This window comes from Tachysurus fulvidraco, chromosome 4 (genome assembly GCF_022655615.1).
Source record: "Tachysurus fulvidraco isolate hzauxx_2018 chromosome 4, HZAU_PFXX_2.0, whole genome shotgun sequence".
Taxonomy (NCBI): domain Eukaryota; kingdom Metazoa; phylum Chordata; class Actinopteri; order Siluriformes; family Bagridae; genus Tachysurus; species Tachysurus fulvidraco.
Window position 1 is genome coordinate 24,681,457 of NC_062521.1, and position 17,405 is coordinate 24,698,861.

The following is a 17,405-nucleotide window of genomic DNA, read 5'->3' on the forward strand; positions in this document are numbered from 1 at the left end:
TATAAGTCAAAGACTTGTCTCCACAGCGCCCCCTACAGCACGTCTGGCAACATTAGACTTAAAGAGACCAGACTAATGATGAGACAGCGGTTCAATCACACACTAGCGTCTGTGCAGCATCATCATGTTCTACTGCTGGGGAGACTCATCCAAAGGACAGCTCGCTTTACCCGCTACTGGGGTAAAAGTTACACCGACTTCAGTACGTTTGACTGAACAACTCATTCAGATCTCTTGTGGAGAACATCACACTTTATTCCTGACACCAAGCGGTCAAGTACTCTCATGTGGCCGAAACTCTAAAGGACAGCTGGGGAGATCCAAGAGCAGAGACACCAAACTGCCAGGTAAACAAAGTAAACACAGACACAGAGAGCCAGAGTGTGGGGACAGATGATATAGTGTGATGCTTTACAAATGCTTTAGAAATATAGAAATATACATATATAAATAAATAGAGAAAGAAAAACGTCATCAAGCTCCCAGATTTTTTTTTAAAACACTTCTCAAGAGAAAATTATAATTTAATATAATTTAATATTATTTAATAAGAACTGTGGAAAGTTAAAAAAAAATAACAGGAATGTCTGATTTATTTATTTACTTACTTACTTTATTTATTTATTTATTTTAATAACTTTCGTTCTTGGTAAAGTGTTTAAGTTTCAGTTTCGTTTCTGTGGTTCAGCTCTCAGGAATACCTGGCACACACCCATCTGATCCTAGTACACTGTTCAATTCAATTCACTTCAATTCTATTCAATTCAATTCTATTTATTTGTAAAATGGCTTTTAACTATTCACATTGTCTCAAAGCAGCTTTACAGAAGTATAGAAATAGAAGAATTTTTTTATTTTATTTTTTAAGTTTAAAATGAAGTTACTATTTATCTCTAACATCTATCCTTGTCACCAACGAGCAAGCCTCAGCTGATGGTGACACTGTTCCATAAAATACTGTAGAAAGAGGCTTTTGTTAACTGTTCAGGCTATCTGGAGTTCTCTTAAAGGCACTACAGAGGTGCCAAAACTGTGCTCTCTCTCTCTCTCTCTCTCTCTCTCTCTCTCTCTCTCTCTCTCTCTCTCTCTCTCTCTCTCTCTCTTTCAAACACACACACACACACACACACACACTCTGGAAGACACACATAAGCACACTCTGGATGTGGTAGCCTAGTGGTTAATGTGCTGGACTACCAATCAGAAGGTTGTGAGTTTGATTCCCATATTCACCATGGGGCCTCTGAGCAAGGCCCAACACTCAGTTGTATAAAATGAGAAAAAAAATGTAAGTTGCTCTGTACAAGGGCATCTTTAATGGTCTCTCACTCTTAGTTTAGCTCTCTGTTTTCTTTTCTCCATCTTTCTACAGTGAAGATTGAAGGTTTGGGCTCTGTAGCTGCAATAGCATGTGGACAGGAACACAGTTTGGCTCTATGTGATTCAGGTCAAGTGTTTTCTTGGGGAGCAGGTGGAGAAGGTCAGCTGGGCCTCCGCAGCCCGGTAGCAAAATGTCTCAAACCTATGTAAGTATAAGATAAAGGTGTTCCAGCATTCAACATTCAACATCCTTCATATTAACATATTTCATACTGTATCCTGGAATATCTGATGCCACCCTGAGGAAGACAGGCTCCAATCTCTAAAGGGTATCCCTTCTCTGGAACTTTTTTCTTAACATTGTCTAAACCTTAATTTCAAACTGATCTGTTTTTGTGCAATATACTAATAAAATTAGTTTGAATCGGACTAAATTATATCCCATGCCCCGTCACATCCCAGTCAGTCTGTAAGACTGTCCTTAGGCCTACTTAGTGTCTCTGGTTGTTCAAGGTTCAAAATATCTAGCAATTTATAAATAATCTAATCATTTCTGACACCTAAAAATTGTTCTACTTTTTCAGGCTATATCAGATACCTTTTCAGATCCAAGTGGTACAGGTGGCTTGTGGAAATTTCCATTCTTTGGCCCTAACCAAGGGTGAGTGTGTGGTGTAAGTTTTTCAAAACTAGTAACTTTCTTAAAACTAAACCAAATAAATTAATTTTGAATACTGAGAACATTGATCTGGATAATTACAATTATGATGAAACATATTGATGAAACAAGAACATATCTGTGTTGAAGGAGGTGAAGTCTTTTCATGGGGTCTGAATAAATATGGGCAGCTGGGACTGGGGAAATCAGTGGATCTGCAGCCTCTCCCTGCTCTGATAACATCTCTTGTCGGAGTTCCAGTTATTCAGATCTCAGCTGGTGGAGAACACACTATGGTGTTGACCCTCACAGATCAAGTGTTCTGCTGTGGCGCTAACAGTGTAGGCCAACTTGGTCTTAACAGGAAAGACGAAAAAGGTACAGTTTTACAGAGAGCTAAGATCTTAGCTCTCGAGCATGGCTAAATCAATGTGATAAAATAAGGATAACAGATAATAGAATTTCTAATTACATGTGGTATCTTACAGGTCGATTTACAATATGTGCTGTTCCAGCTTTGAGGAACTTCGGGGTTTCTTCCATCAGCTGTGGAGCAGCTCACACTGCTGTCCTCACTAAGGTACGGATTATGGAGGAACGAGACTCGGACAGAGAAAAATTCAATCTGGATCAATTTATATTTGTCTATATTGGCTAATACCGTATAATATCGAGCAATGTATTATTCAGTGGCAATAGGCTAATATAATGGTAATTTTATTGTTTCTTTTAATGTGGGTTACGTGTGCTATAGAACTACAGTTACACAGCTTGAACACAAAATTTTAATATTTGCTGTAGATAGAATTAATTACTATTCTAACTTCTGAAAGTTTAATATTATTTACAGGTTGGAGAGGTGTACACATTCGGAGAGGGAGCTCATGGTCAACTTGGGCATAACTCCACCAATAACCAGCTTCTACCCAAGAAAGTTGAAGGAATTGATGCACCTGCTAAACAAGTAACCTGTGGCAGGTGATAAAAAAATCAACCTTTAAATAGAACAGGTTCACTTTCATTTTCACAAAATAGAGAAGAATTTGCTTATGCAAACTCCATGCAGATTTATTGAGTGTGTTAAAAAAAAAACATATGCAAATGACATTGCATACAAATGGAAATAGTATTTACATAATACGTTGACATGTGAGAATTGTTCTGCAGCATCATAGAGATTTCCAGAAGAGTAAAACAGAAACTAATTGTGTATCCTGATTGCTTTCTGTTCATAAGCTTTATATGTCAGGATCCAGCCCGGACTTTGGCCACATGCTTTTGATTATGTTCTGTGCTCCGCCCCTTGTCTCTTCCTCCCCGCCTCTGCACACCTATTCCTCGTGTGTTCAATTGTGTTGTGTATTTAACCGTGCCACGTTGCCTATTGTAGCACGGAATCCTCGTCTTACATCGTCTGTTGTTGTCGCGAGGTTGTCATCTGTTGTCCTCGTCCTCTCGTGTCCTAGTCCGTGTGCCTGTTTTTATCCCCGCGTCGCTGACATTATATGAAGAAAGCCATTTTAAATGCAGTTCGGAATACATATTCCTGGTTCATGTCAAAATCCATGGAATTACAGATACATCTCCAAATACAGATACCTCTTTTGTATCTACTGCTCTCCTGGTCTCAAAGGAAGAAGAATTGAACATTATTCCCCTATTACTGTCCTTGTAGACTTCAAACTCCCATCCAAATAAACTCCAGTCCTCTTGCCTTCTCCTTCTTCTGTATTCTTCTGCTTGTCATTCAACATCTGCCTTCCCAGATGCATGCTAGAAAATGCCCTGGATCTTCACTTCCAGCTACAGACAACATTGTTACCCCATTCCACATGGTGTCCTTCATCATCATCTTCCCCATCCTGACCAAATCTAGCTATCAATATTGCTTCACCCTAAATAGCTAAAAAGCTTCACCATATTTAATGATTACACACCTTGATTACAGATTACATTGATTGTATGGGTGAGATAATAGAAGAAATGCATTAGTATAAAACAGTGCTGTGGTATAATGTGCTTTTATAAACATAAAACTTTTAATAATCCAGGACTTAGGAGTAGAAAGACTTTATTTTTTATGATGTTGCTTTGTTTCTTTTCTTCATATGGACCTGAGAAATTAATAATATGTATTTTCATGTTTCAGTATTCAGTCAGTGCTGTCAATCTGCCAAACTACTAATTTTTTTTACTGTTAATTTACAACATGACAGCCATCACACTTTGGTTCTGATGCCATCTGGTATGCTCTTCACGTTTGGCCGTGATACCCAAGCTCAGGCGAGTGGTGGCACTGGGAACAGCCTGCAGCCAGTAAGACTGGATGGAGACTGGATCAGCTCAGGAGCAGGGATACCCACAAGTACACAAGGATCCAGTACATCTATTTATTTGTCTGATCGTTTTACCCAGAGTGCATTCAAGATCAAAATTAATATAACATATGCATATATGCTATAGAGCTAAGCAACATGTTTGACATGAGATGTAGGTGAAGGCAGATGCAAGTGCAGATATTTATTACTATAGTGTAATAAAGAACACACAATCAGTGAAAAATGTAGTGAGAAGCAAATGCATATACAGTACACTATGAAAAAACACAACATCAACAGAAGTTAGACAAAGAAACAGAGAAACACTAATGAACCGGCAGAAATTTGGTGAGAATTATTAAGGTGGGATTGGGGTGATGGATATAATTGTCCTGAGTGGATATGTTAACATAACATAATCATAACATTAATGCAAACTTGAGTAGTGCTAACTAAATACGTTTTTTTACCCCCAAAACCAATTTTTTGCCTTCAGATTATTGTAAGGTTTACATTGTTTAATCAAAACTCATCACATTACAAAACATAAAACAATGTAAAACAAAACAAAACTGTCAGTCTGAACTATTCCTCTCCAGTCCAACAGATGACATCCTAACCCATCGTTAAGAGTAAACTCTGCAAATTAAGTGTTTTATTTAAACTGCATGTCAGTATAGCTAAAGGTTTTAAAAGCCAGAGATTTTGCTAGAAGTTTGCAGAATCTCAAATTTCAACCAAATGTCAAATTTCAACCTTTCCTTTGGAGTTCTTCATAACCAAATACTAAAGTCTAGGCTAATTTGAATTGAAAGTGTAGACACTTTCTCTGTAAATATAATGTACATGTCATTGGTCAGGGGGCACGATGGCTTAGTGGTTAGCACGTTCGCCTCACACCTCCAGGGTCGGGGGTTCGATTCCCTCCTCCACCTTGTGTGTGTGGAGTTTGCATGTTCTCCCTGTGCCTCGGGGGTTTCCTCCGGGTACTCCGGTTTCCTCCCCGGTCCAAAGACATGCATGGTAGGTTGATTGGCATCTCTGAAAAATTGTCCGTAGTGTGTGAGTGAATGAGAGTGTGTGTGTGTGTGCCCTGCGATGGGTTGGCACTCCGTCCAGGGTGTATCCTGCCTTGATGCCCGATGACGCGTGAGATAGGCACAGGCTCCCCGTGACCCGAGAAGTTCGGATAAGCGGTAGAAAATGAATGAATTAATGAATGTCATTGGTCCTTATCAGATTAATTTCCTCACCTTTTTTAGTATTAAAGCTGCTACAATTAGACATTTTAATTCACTGTTTTCTTTCAAACATAGAAAAGCTGTTAAAGGACCTGGCAGTGATATTTGTACCAGAAAAAAAACATGTGAATGTATAAACAAACTGTTAATGATAAGTTTGACAGGTTTACTTATCTATTTAATCCAAATTTATGCTACATACTTTCATCTGTATTAACTATTACATATCTTTTTTTTTTATTTAAATAGAAATGCAGATATCATCTGGCTACAGTTCTAACTTTCTTTTCTTTCCAACATCCAAGGTAAACAGACTTTCTGTATATTACTTTTATTTCTTTCATTGATTTTTTTATCTGTGTTTCTGTCATCATGTAAATGAAAGGCAGCTGAAATAATCTCAAAAGATACTTAATTACAGCTAAAATTCTGTGGTACTGAAAATACTGTACCTAAAAGCAGAGGTTAAGAAAGCAGAAACCATATGCGAACAAACCTTAAAGGAAAGCTCCACCCCAGACATTTAAATATTTCTGATATGTTTATTAGTGCTTAATAAAATGACCAGTTGCGTTGCTAGCATTGTTACAATAGTTTATAATGGAAGAAAAAAAAATCAGTCATCTTAGGCATAAAGATAATGGTCAAGTTTCAGTGAAAGCACCTAAAAACATTTACATTTGAATTTTTTCTTTTTCTTTTCCCGTTGGTCAGACCAATATTCTTGGTGAGCCAATTGGGAAACTTGAAGAGGCCCAAGTGCAGAGATGGCTTACAACGTTGGACTGTGAAAGAAGCATCAAAGAAATGAAAAAGTGTGAACAAATTGGATTAATTCTATATTTGGAAAATGCTAGTTGATTAACAATCTGGAATTGAATTATAGATGAATATATTTTTCATGATGCAATATATTTTTACCACAGGGAGGTTTCCTTGACGTTTGCCACAAGTTCAAATCTTGTTGCCTGCTTCATAAAGGACAGGTAAATCTGTGCAGTCAAAACAATATCATATAAAATGTGCTACCGACAAATTAGCGCTATAAAAATTAATATTTCATTATCTCTGTTTGTTTCTAAATGATGTTCATTGTGCTCTTAATAACTATTTTGCAAAACTGTACACAATACTAAAATGACTTCCTGTCCCTGATCTTTTGTATTCAATAGGAATACTCCAGGTACTCTTCAGGTTGATGTGAATGCTGCTAGCCAGACTTTTGACCAACTCCTGAAGATTCCCTGGATCAAGAATTCAGTTGAGTTTAAAAATGACATAGGACGTAATTACATACGCATTTTCGCGCCTACTAGAGGTACTATATCCATAGTGATATCAAATCCATCTGCTCACCGAGATGCCTGAAGTGCCTTTAATAAGCGTTTGATATTTAAAAGCCGTTATCTTCAACTGCTAATACTCTATATAAGGTTATCCAACAGAGGGAAAAACACACGTCTCTCACTGAAAGCCAGTGTCCTGACTTATTTTATATCAACCTGTGGCCATAAATTAATTCATTTGTTTAAACTGATTGAACCCGTCTGATTCTCAATCTGATGTCTTTTCCTCCTTATTTCAATTCAATTTCAGTCCACAAGGCCAATCTTGAACACCGTTAATGAATTTGGTCAGGGCCGGTTCAAGCCCACTATTTTGTATTTTAAATTCCTTTATAAAGGCAGCTATTGATTAACAGAGATTTTCATAGTCCTATGACTATTATGAATTTAATTGAATTTCTGAGAATTGGTGGCTCAAGTGGTTAAGTGTCTGGGCTGTGGATCAGCGGATTAGGGTTCAAGCCCCAGCACTGTCAAACTGCCCCTGTTGGACCCTTAAACAAAGGTCCTTAACTCTTTCTGCTCCATGTTTGACCCCAACCTCCAAAAGCTGGGATATGTGATATGTGAAGAAAGTATTTCACTTTGCTATAATGTACATGTGACAAAAAAAGGCTTCTTTTATACTATAAGTCTGCAATTTGCATTAATTTATTGTCACCTACATTACTGTTCTTTTACCTCAGGTGAACTTCACACAAATCGTGGATGTCCTTTTGTATGCTGCTAAATCGATGAGGTGTCCTGAAGTCTTCCTGATTCTGCCTACATGCTCCATTCTTCATGAACATCAAAATGTCATTGGACTGGTGCTGCCATTAGCTGTAGCCATCACATTCCTCAATGAGAATGCTATGAACACCTTGAGTAAGAATTTAATGCCATTTTTCATTCACACACACACACATTCAAATCTGCATAGATCTCTGTTAGAAATACAGGTAATATGGAGAAGAAGCCATGCTTATTCATGGAAAGGTACCAGAGGAAGTCATAATTCAGGTTCAAATCAATTTCATTTTTGTAGCACGTTTGGACATTGCCCTTAAGGTACAATGAGATGAACTGAAAAGGGAACTCATCCTCATTTGGGTGAGAGAGAGAGAGAGAGAGAGAGAAAGAGAGAGAGAGAGAGAGAGAGAGAGAGAGAGAGAGAGAGAGAGAGAGAGAGAGAGAGAGAGAGAGAGAGCGCAGTTTTGGCACCTCTGTAGTGAACTCTAGATAGCTTGAACAGTTAACAAAAGCCTCTTTCTACAGTATTTTATGGAACAGTGTCACCATCAGCTGAGGCTTGCTCATTGGTCACAAGGATAGATGTTAGAGATAAATAGAGAGAGAGAGAGAGAGAGAGAGAGAGAGAGAGAGAGAGAGAGAGAGAGAGAGTTGTATTAATAGTTTTCCAGTTTTGTAGTTTTGAGCATGGTGAGAGCTTATTTTATCCTGTCTCCCCATTTCAATTAGATTATCTGAAAAGATTAAAAGTTTTGACGTTAAAGGTGGGGTGTACAAAATGCTTCAGAAAACGAGTAGCCAATGAGCAGAAAGGGGCGTGTCTTGTCAATATGCAGCAGAGAGAGTGTTCAGTGTGCATGTGTGATATTAGCAGAAAGCGATCGAAACATTGACATGGTGGATACCTGCCGTTATCTCTGCCTCGGGCTCTAGGTGTTAAACGTCGTCTTCCACGTGAAACGGAGCTAAACCTTTCACGGTACAACACACAGTACTACAAAAACACATTTGTATTACCACAGTATTACTCATTGAGTTCATTTATTGATAAAAATATCCCCACGGACAGCTGCCCCAGCGGGTTCCGCCATAATAGTTGCCTGGGTTGCGTATGTACGTGTGGAGGGCGGGGCTATCAAAACAAGGGTGGCACCCATTTGTGTTAGGGGCGTGTTTATTTTAGTGATTTCAAATGTCAACATTGGCTTTCTAACATGGTGCACCCCACCTTTAAACACCCCTACCTTTAAGATTAATAACACAGTTTATAAAACATATTGTTAGATTTTCCTGAATTTGGTAAAGCAGACTTCTGGCAGTCTGGCTTGCCAATGTATTAGAATGATTTTAATGCATAAAGCAAAGCAAGCAGGAAGAAAATATTCTTAAACAAAAGGTAGGTACCATTAGAACCTCCTACTGGAGACCCTACAAAAGGCAGGAAGTGCCATTTGGTTCACACCTTTATGATACCAATAGTATGGTACATTTGGAACAATCTAACATCAGATGTTGATTACACAAGAAAGGATTAAACATAAAATCCATCAATATAAAAAGCTTATCAGACATTTGAAATCTTCTATAGCATACACTGTCAATAGAAACAGAATAGAGATTTGGGATTTAAGATGCTTTCAACCCAGGTATACTGAGAAAGCCAACGGTTGTATAACAATACAAAATTCAAGACTAAAGTTTTGAGAGGTCAGAGACAGTCATTATTAATGATAATGTTTATAATTGCTTATAGCAATCATAAACAAGTTTATATTCTGTGACCTACAGAGGAACGCTGGTCCTCAATGGATGTCAACATTATGACCAAACACATCCGCATGTGGAAACAAGCACTCGCCTTCCTCCTGAGTTCCAATGTGTGGATCAATTATCAACCTGGTATAAAAGCAGTGCTGGAAGTCCTCAAGTTACTTTACAAGGTCAGTATATAGTTTTTGCTGTCCTCATACACACATTATACAGATAGAATATTTCTGTATATTTCAGAATATTAGAATAATAGCATATTTATCTAGAATAATAGAATATTTCATATAGTCAGAAATTGTCAGAAACTTAATCAGAAGCTTTTTTATTAAGAAACATAGTCAGAATAGTCAGAAACTTTTTTATGGGTGTCAAATATAATACATATAATAATTACAGTATTAAAGTAGCTATAACAACTAAATTTATGGACGTCAATTTATGTACGAAGCTATTGTACAAAATTGCTATATTTACAAAATGGATGAACAAACATCTGAAGCAAGTATAAAAAGATTCAGGCTTGTATTTATGGAAAAGAATTGGTGTTAGCTACACTTTCATCATTTGGAGAAGATTGGATTAAAAATAATCCACGCAAACCTCTTGATTAAATGTCGCACTTTGTTATTCCTAAATCTAAGAAGTGACAGATGTAAGAACTAGATTTCTGAACTAATATAAGAACAATACATTTAATAAAAACTGAAATGATTTATAAACTATAGATTTTTTATGGTATTCCATTCAAAGGCAAACAAAAAGGCGAAGAAGTCGAGGAGGATTCCTTTTAGTGAGTTCTACATAGAAGAGATGGGCACCACACCTCAGCTACTCGAATCTGATGTTTTGATATGGATGGACATTAGGTCTGGACTAGTTAAGGTAAAATTTACAATGTACAGAGTGGGAAAAAATAGAATCATTCCAATGAAACAGGTAGCAAGATGATGTAACATATTCATTTTCCTACTTTATTTTTAATGATGGACAGGAAGAGGATGAACCATCTGCCATTTTCTGCCTCTACCCATTTCTCCTGGACCTGACAAGCAAAATCAGCGTTTTTAAATACATCGCTACAGCTATCCAGGTATACCTGTTTATGACATTTTGGCTTTATTCAGAGCAGCTTACATTTTATCTTATTTCTATAACTGAGGTGTTGAGGGTTTAGGACCTTGTGAAGGCCCCAGCAGTGATAGCTCAGTGGAGCCTTGTGGTGATGTTAGATAGGAGAGCTAAAATTTTAAATATATATTAATAGTAAATAATAACAAATAAATAATTAGCTTTGACCAGTTATTATATCCCAAGGCCTTATTTATAATACCACTACTACTACTACTACTACTACTACTACTAATAATAATAATAATAATAATAATAATAATAATAATAACTTAATTATTATTATATAAATTATATTAGAACATATTGGAAATATAAGCATTTACTTACCTAACAGCAATAGCTATTTATTTATTTATTTATTTATTTATTTATTTGTTTGTTTGTTTGTTTGTTTGTTTGTTTGTTTGTTTGTTTGTTTATTACCTTTTCAAACCTGTAATGCTCAACTAAGCTCATTCTGCAGCTCTTTTAAATATCAAGCACTGTAACAGAAATGTTGTAACGCTTTCATTTAAACCAAATACAATCCAAGCAAACGTATGCCTTAGTCTTCAGTCTTTTTTTGCCATTCATACCATGGCAACATGTGCCCAATCTATCAACCTTCTCCTCTCAAAACCTTTAGGATCATATTGTAAATAATAAAGAATAATATTGTAAATAGTCCATTTCATTTACATTCATTACTGGAACTGTGAGTCCATATCATGACCTACTATTATTATTATATAAAATACAATTAATTTAAATGAATGAATTTTAGAAAGACAGAAAGACCCTCATTAAGACCCTTATAAAGACCCTATGTTTAAAGTTATTTTAATTAGTCATTAATTTAAATCAACCTTCACAAAATTAAGCATTTCTGTGTTCGTTGTGGCTAATCGAATTCAGTATGACACACATATCAGAATTTATGTTATGGCATTTTTGGTGAAATCCAGACAAACAATAATTGCATTACTTTCACGGTCCAGTTGGGTCATCGGATTATCCACAATAATGTGGTGGCTGGTGGAGTCTTTCGAAATATGCACTGTGAGGTCCCGACACCGATCCTCCAGCTGAAAGTGAGACGCACTGCCCTGCTTGAGGATACATTCAGACAACTTAACAATGCAGACCATGAAAACTTCAAAAAAACTTTAGTGGTAAGAAAAATACTGTCATATCAAGTACATGTGACAAATACACGATTGGTCAACTTCCATTTATCTTACAGGTAAAGTTTGTAGAAGAAGACAGACTGACAGACGTTAACAGACGGGATTTTTTTCTCCATGCTTTCAATGAACTTTTGGCTCCTAAGTCAGGGATGTTCATATACAATGACAACCAAACAATGATCTGGTTTCCTGCCAAGGTAAATAACACATTTCAATCAAAACACAGGGTGTTCCACATGCGTAGTCATTTGTTCATGAAGACATACATTATACTGTATGCACATGCTTACATTATATTCTTCTGACAATTTCTTTTTAGCCAACACTTGAATTAAAACAGTACTTCCTGTTTGGGATCCTCTGTGGCCTAGCCCTCTGCAGCAACAACATAGTGCACATGCCCTTTCCTCTGGCCTTTTATAAGAAGCTGGTCAATGTAAAGCCTACTCTGGACGATATGACTGAGTTCACCCCTGTGATCGGAAAGTAAGATACACACTGCTTACATTTTCTTAGTATATTATAATATAAAAAGACACACACAAGGATGCAGAGTTCAACACACCCTGTATATACCACTGGCCTATACCACAACATTGGCCTATCATTAGGCCTGCAAATAGGACTTAAATATTGATCTTAGCCATTATTCTTTTATTTGTGCAACAGTAATTGTGTCACTGTTTATTCTAAATAATATGTGATTACAATCAAAAAGAAGTCAAGAAGCTTTTATTTTCTGTGGTGCTACTGTACATAAGACAACACAGAGTTTAGGACTGAAGGTAAGTGCAACCTAGTGCAAAAATTGTGAGACAAAAGACAATGAAGACAGACAATACAAAACATTACAGGACAAATACACAAAATAGCACCAACCAGCATGTGTTCTGTATATTATACAGTACAATGTACAATAATATAGGAATCTGAACAAAGAGGGTTCTTTACATATTTACACGTGTGTAATATCAGCTTGAAGTTCAAGATTTGATTAGTATTGCTTAATAAACTAATCAAGCATTACCAAGTAAACTATGTTATTACAGAGAATTTCTTAATAGGTAATAAAAGAGACCTACAGTAAGTGATAATATAGTGCTACTCATTCACTACGTCTTAGTTCCTACATAGAAACCTAAGAGTAACCGTATTGTAAAGTGTTAAACATGCTAAACATGCTTTTATACAATATATGGTGCAATATTCTTATATTCTTATACAATAGACCAATATAATATAATATCCAGTTCTCATCATACTTTATATATTGTGACATAGACAAAATTTGGGAAACTAATCACACAGGAGTCGAGTTAATAACCTTAACAACCAAGACACAGGATTATATAAAGCAATTTATTTGTGGATTATCAAATGTTAATACTTATTCATTTCTTCAGTTTAAAGTTGAAACTTTTCTTGTTATTGAATAAATTACTTATCGGTTTTATTGTCTGTTTACTTTTTCTTCAGGGGTTTGCATTGCATTCTTCATGAGTACCCTGATGATGTTGTTGATGACTTGGACATCTCTTTCTGTGTATGAGACAAATTGTATAAAATGACAGTCTAGCAGTTTGCTATATTAAATTTACAAGTTTGAGTAAATAAAAGTATTTTTTCTTTCAATATCAGGTGCACTGGGATGGTGATTATGTGGAACTGGAGTCCCACGAAAATGGACAATCGGTGACAAGTTGTAACAAGTAAACTTTTTTGAACATTAAAACATCTTGATTAGACTTGCTTTTGCAATTTTTACCTTTTTAACTTAAATCGTATATGTTAATATATTATACATTAAATATTGATTCCCATCTTTTTGTTTGTACGTAAATATCCGAACAGGAAGAAGTTTGTGGAAGCATATGTAGATTACGCAATGAACAAGTCGGTGGAGAGAGTGTTTAATGAGTTTAAAAGAGGATTCTACAAAGTGTGTATTGAAGATGTGGTGAACTTCTTCCAGCCGGAGGAGCTCAGAGGAGTGATGGTGGGAACAGAGGAATATGACTGGGACACATTCAAACAGGTGAAATACTGATAAATATTTTTGGAAGTTTTATGGAATTGTTTCATAATTTCATCAAATATTTTTACTGAATAAGCTGCAAAAAAAAAAAATCATAATAGTGATCTAACTAAATATGAACACATTATTTTGAATATTGTAAATACATAATGTCTTTTGAACAGACAAAAAATACAGATGTGTTTTTTTTTTCAGACCTACAGTGTCTTAGTTATAATAATTCAAACTCGGCAGAGCTCGATCTGTGGATCCTCCTCCTTTCTTTGTTCCACGTGTTTAAACTCTCAATATCTGTTAGCTTGTGTGGGAAGCATCACTGTGCACTGTGATCTCTACAGTTCATTGTAGATGGGCCATTTCAGTCTAGAAATGAGTTCTTGCATTGGATTTTTTCGATTTTTCAAGGAGTGATTTTTCATGTTGATATTTCATCATCATAATTCTTGCTTCATAGAGTGATGTGTTTCATCATGTGGTTAGAAGTTCACAGGGGTTGAGTGGTGCTTGGTTTCCTCCAGATGTAATGCTTAGATTTTTTTTTTGTTTTTATCAGAACATAGAACATAGTTTCTCCTTGTCTGAGAGCTACCAGAGAGAGAATAAGGTCATAACCAGATAAACAGAACAAGATGAAAAGGCTTAGGTACAAGCACACAGAGCATCATTTCACAACCATACTGAGAATAAAAGTGTCCATTTTAAAGAGTCTGTGTGTGATTTGGAACAGCAACAGTCTGCATTATTAACAGCTCAGTGACTGTGATAGCAACAGAGTTCTTGTGTTTTGGGAGGTGTACAGTAGTTCAGGGTGACCGGGGAGGTGTTAGCCTAGTGGTTAAGGTGTTGGACTACTGATTGGAGGGTTACAAGTTCAAATCCAAGCTCCACCAAACTGCCATTGCTCAAGCAAGGGCTTTAACCTTCAATTGCTCAGTTTTATAAAATGAGATAAAAATGTAAGTCGCTCAGGAAAAAAATGCTGTAAATGTAAAAATGGATGACCATTTTTGTAGGCTGTTGTGTGTTCTGGGAAACATAGTTCTATGTGGATGTGGAAAGTTGACTTGACACCATATTTGTTCAGTTTGGCTGGACTGTAGCATGCCTATCCATGGGGCTTTTAAATAGATTTACGTGTACCTTTACAAATCAAAGAAACTTACCAGTGTGAACTTTAATAAATACGTTGCTACTGAGCATGTGCAACTGAGCTCAGTGTGCTTCACAGCAACTACAATACAATATTTTTCTCTTTGTTGTTCATGAAGTCGTAGAATTTTGTGACAACAATATTATAGAGTATTTTTGCAGATGGATTTGATTTATTTTGAGTATGATCCAGTTATTACTATGTATAGACCTTCTGTATTTCTTTAATATAGAATACAACATATTTTGGACAATACCATGAGAGACATCCTACTATCATTGCATTCTGGGAGGTATTCGAGGAGCTGACACAGGAGCAAAAGAAAGCCTTTCTCTGTGAGTACAGTTTATTTTTAACATCTTTTGGAAACTTGGAAAAAAGTCTGGTACAGTATGTTTGCAGGGGTGTAGTCATTGCGTTCTAATTATAAAGTATCTATCTATGTAGCTTCAAGCTTTAATGGGAAGTACTGCCAGTATCTTTCTAATGCTCAGCTACTCCTGTAAATCTGTTTCCACAAACAAAGCAGATCAATCTGTAATCGTCAAATTTCCTGACAGTCATTAAAATAAACCAGCATATTATCCTGACATGACTTCACAGCTTTTCTAGATATAACATGCAGCTCAATAGATTAGTAGTTAGTAGCCTTAGTGAGCTAGCTTTTCATGTTATTAACTGAATAGTATTTGAGTTAGATTAAAAAAAAAAAGGTGTTAGTTCAGGATCCAACCTTAGCTAATCTGGTAAACTAAGAAGTGACCTTGCATAATGTTTTTTAAAATGTATTCCAGTATGACAGATCACATCAACATCTACTGCATACTAGCTTTCCATAGTGTAAATATGGTGGACCACAAAATGTCGGTGCAACATACTAGAGTGTGTAATGCCTCAATTATATCAATCAAAAATAAACCATACAAGAAGAACCCAAAATTTTATTGTAATATTCCTCCATGTATATGGACTAAACTAAACATTTAACCCCTAAACAAGTTCCTTAATCTCCTAGAACCATTCTATAATACTCTCACATGACATTTTTTTTTCCTTTCCTCTTTTTCCAGTGTTTCTAACAGGCTGTGATCGTGTGCCCGTCCTTGGGATGGATCAGGTTAGGATGACTGTGTTGGAACGCCCTAACTTTACCCAGAACCACCTGCCTGAGTCCCTCACCTGCCATTCTCATTTCATGCTTCCTCCTTATGAAAGCAAGCAGCGTCTGGAAGCAAAACTTCTTGAAGCGATAAACCACAACCGAGGCTTCTGGATAGAAGATGTATAGATATTTAGGTCATGAATTTTAGATATTTAGGTCATGCATGGCTCTACATCTTATGTACCATTGATCAGTACATAATATATCCGCTATAAAACCTTGATGGTGGTAACCTTAAAATTAGCCGCTAAAGCTATGTATCACACATACATTAATGTATCATATCGTCTTTTACTCACCAAGATTCTGTTTATTTGCATATAACTTTAGGTTGTTGGTGGCTACATTAACTTAGTTATAGGAAGAAAAACAAACTGCACCACATACATGTCTCTATCGTCTATCGTAAGATTGAAAATTTGTAAGTCGAACTATCGCAATTCTGGGATTATCGGTATTATGTTATATATTATGTTGCTTGTGAGTACTGATTAACTAAAATCTCAGATAACTAACACTAGTTTTCTTGTGCATTAGTATAAATTGCATTTGTAATGTTGACCATCACTTACAAAGTAGAAGAAGGAAACTCTATGTATCTTTCTATGTAAAGTATTTCTATGTATATTCTTATATTCTAAGGTATAATCTTAATGAACCTAGTTATTATGAAATCCCAGAGAGCAGAATAAGTGTGTGTCCCGCTGCCAGAGCCAGGCTTCCACAAATATAATACTTGTCCTTCTGTTGTACTACTTTGTGCTTTCAGTCATCTTTAGGTGCATATTTCTGTATAAATACTGTAATGTAATGCTCCATATTGCATTTCTAATAAATGTCAACTAACAACACGATTCACTTCTAAAATCATTCATGATGCAGGAATATGTCAAATTTGTGCTGTAACAAAATTAGTCTAATGTTATTTTGTTTATTATGTAATCGTTTTCAATATGTCTTAGATTTCCATTAAACATTGTATTTATTCAGTCAAAATAAGTGTAAACCATGCTTCTTTGACGATGGTAGAAAATCTTGCCTTGATGTACCCAGGTGGTTCAGCGAAAGGATCCTGGGCTGTCATTGTTACAGACAGGGTTTACTTCCTGGACAGGGATCTAACCCAGCCACTGAGGAGTTCGTTCTCAATGCCCGTCCCAAGCTTGAATAAAATGGGTGGGTTGCGACAGGAAGGGCATCTGGCATAATGTGATCCTTATGTGATCCTGAATTCTTTTGTGTATGTACCATTAATGGCCTTGTGTGAATGTGTGTCTGTGTGCATGGTGCCCTGCGATGAACTAGCATCTTATCCAGAGTGTATTCCTGTCTCGTTCCTAGGAAGTTTAGGCTTAGCATCACCCATGACCCTGAAA

General features: G+C 36.3%; 1 protein-coding gene across 2 annotated transcripts; it reads left to right on the forward strand.

Annotated features, from left to right (window-relative positions):
- Positions 1-20: 20 nt before the first annotated feature.
- LOC113642392 (probable E3 ubiquitin-protein ligase HERC6) lies at positions 21-16,883 on the forward strand. Of its 2 annotated transcripts, none has more exons than XM_027145839.2 (23): positions 21-347; positions 1,373-1,526; positions 1,905-1,981; positions 2,129-2,356; positions 2,467-2,558; positions 2,829-2,956; positions 4,195-4,358; positions 5,787-5,842; positions 6,252-6,352; positions 6,464-6,523; positions 6,710-6,797; positions 7,570-7,750; positions 9,404-9,555; positions 10,136-10,267; positions 10,377-10,475; positions 11,494-11,667; positions 11,739-11,879; positions 12,002-12,168; positions 13,159-13,225; positions 13,321-13,391; positions 13,534-13,717; positions 15,100-15,202; positions 15,938-16,883. In XM_027145839.2, exons 1-23 carry the CDS (start codon positions 125-127, stop codon positions 16,153-16,155), a joined length of 3,060 nt encoding a protein of 1,019 aa, XP_027001640.2. In that variant the 5' UTR covers positions 21-124; the 3' UTR covers positions 16,156-16,883. The 2 variants fall into 2 exon arrangements, with proteins under 2 accessions (XP_027001640.2, XP_027001641.2); XM_027145840.2 differs by having other exon boundaries at positions 24-347; positions 4,195-4,343.
- Positions 16,884-17,405: the final 522 nt, after the last annotated feature.

Coding starts and splice junctions, on each gene's coding strand:
- LOC113642392 (XM_027145839.2), top strand. CDS start 125: ATGTTCTACTGCTGGGGAGACTCATCCAAAGGACAGCTCGCTTTACCC. Junction 1,527..1,904: donor GCAAAATGTCTCAAACCTAT/GTAAGTATAAGA, acceptor CTACTTTTTCAG/GCTATATCAGATACCTTTTC. Junction 10,268..10,376: donor TTAGGTCTGGACTAGTTAAG/GTAAAATTTACA, acceptor AATGATGGACAG/GAAGAGGATGAACCATCTGC.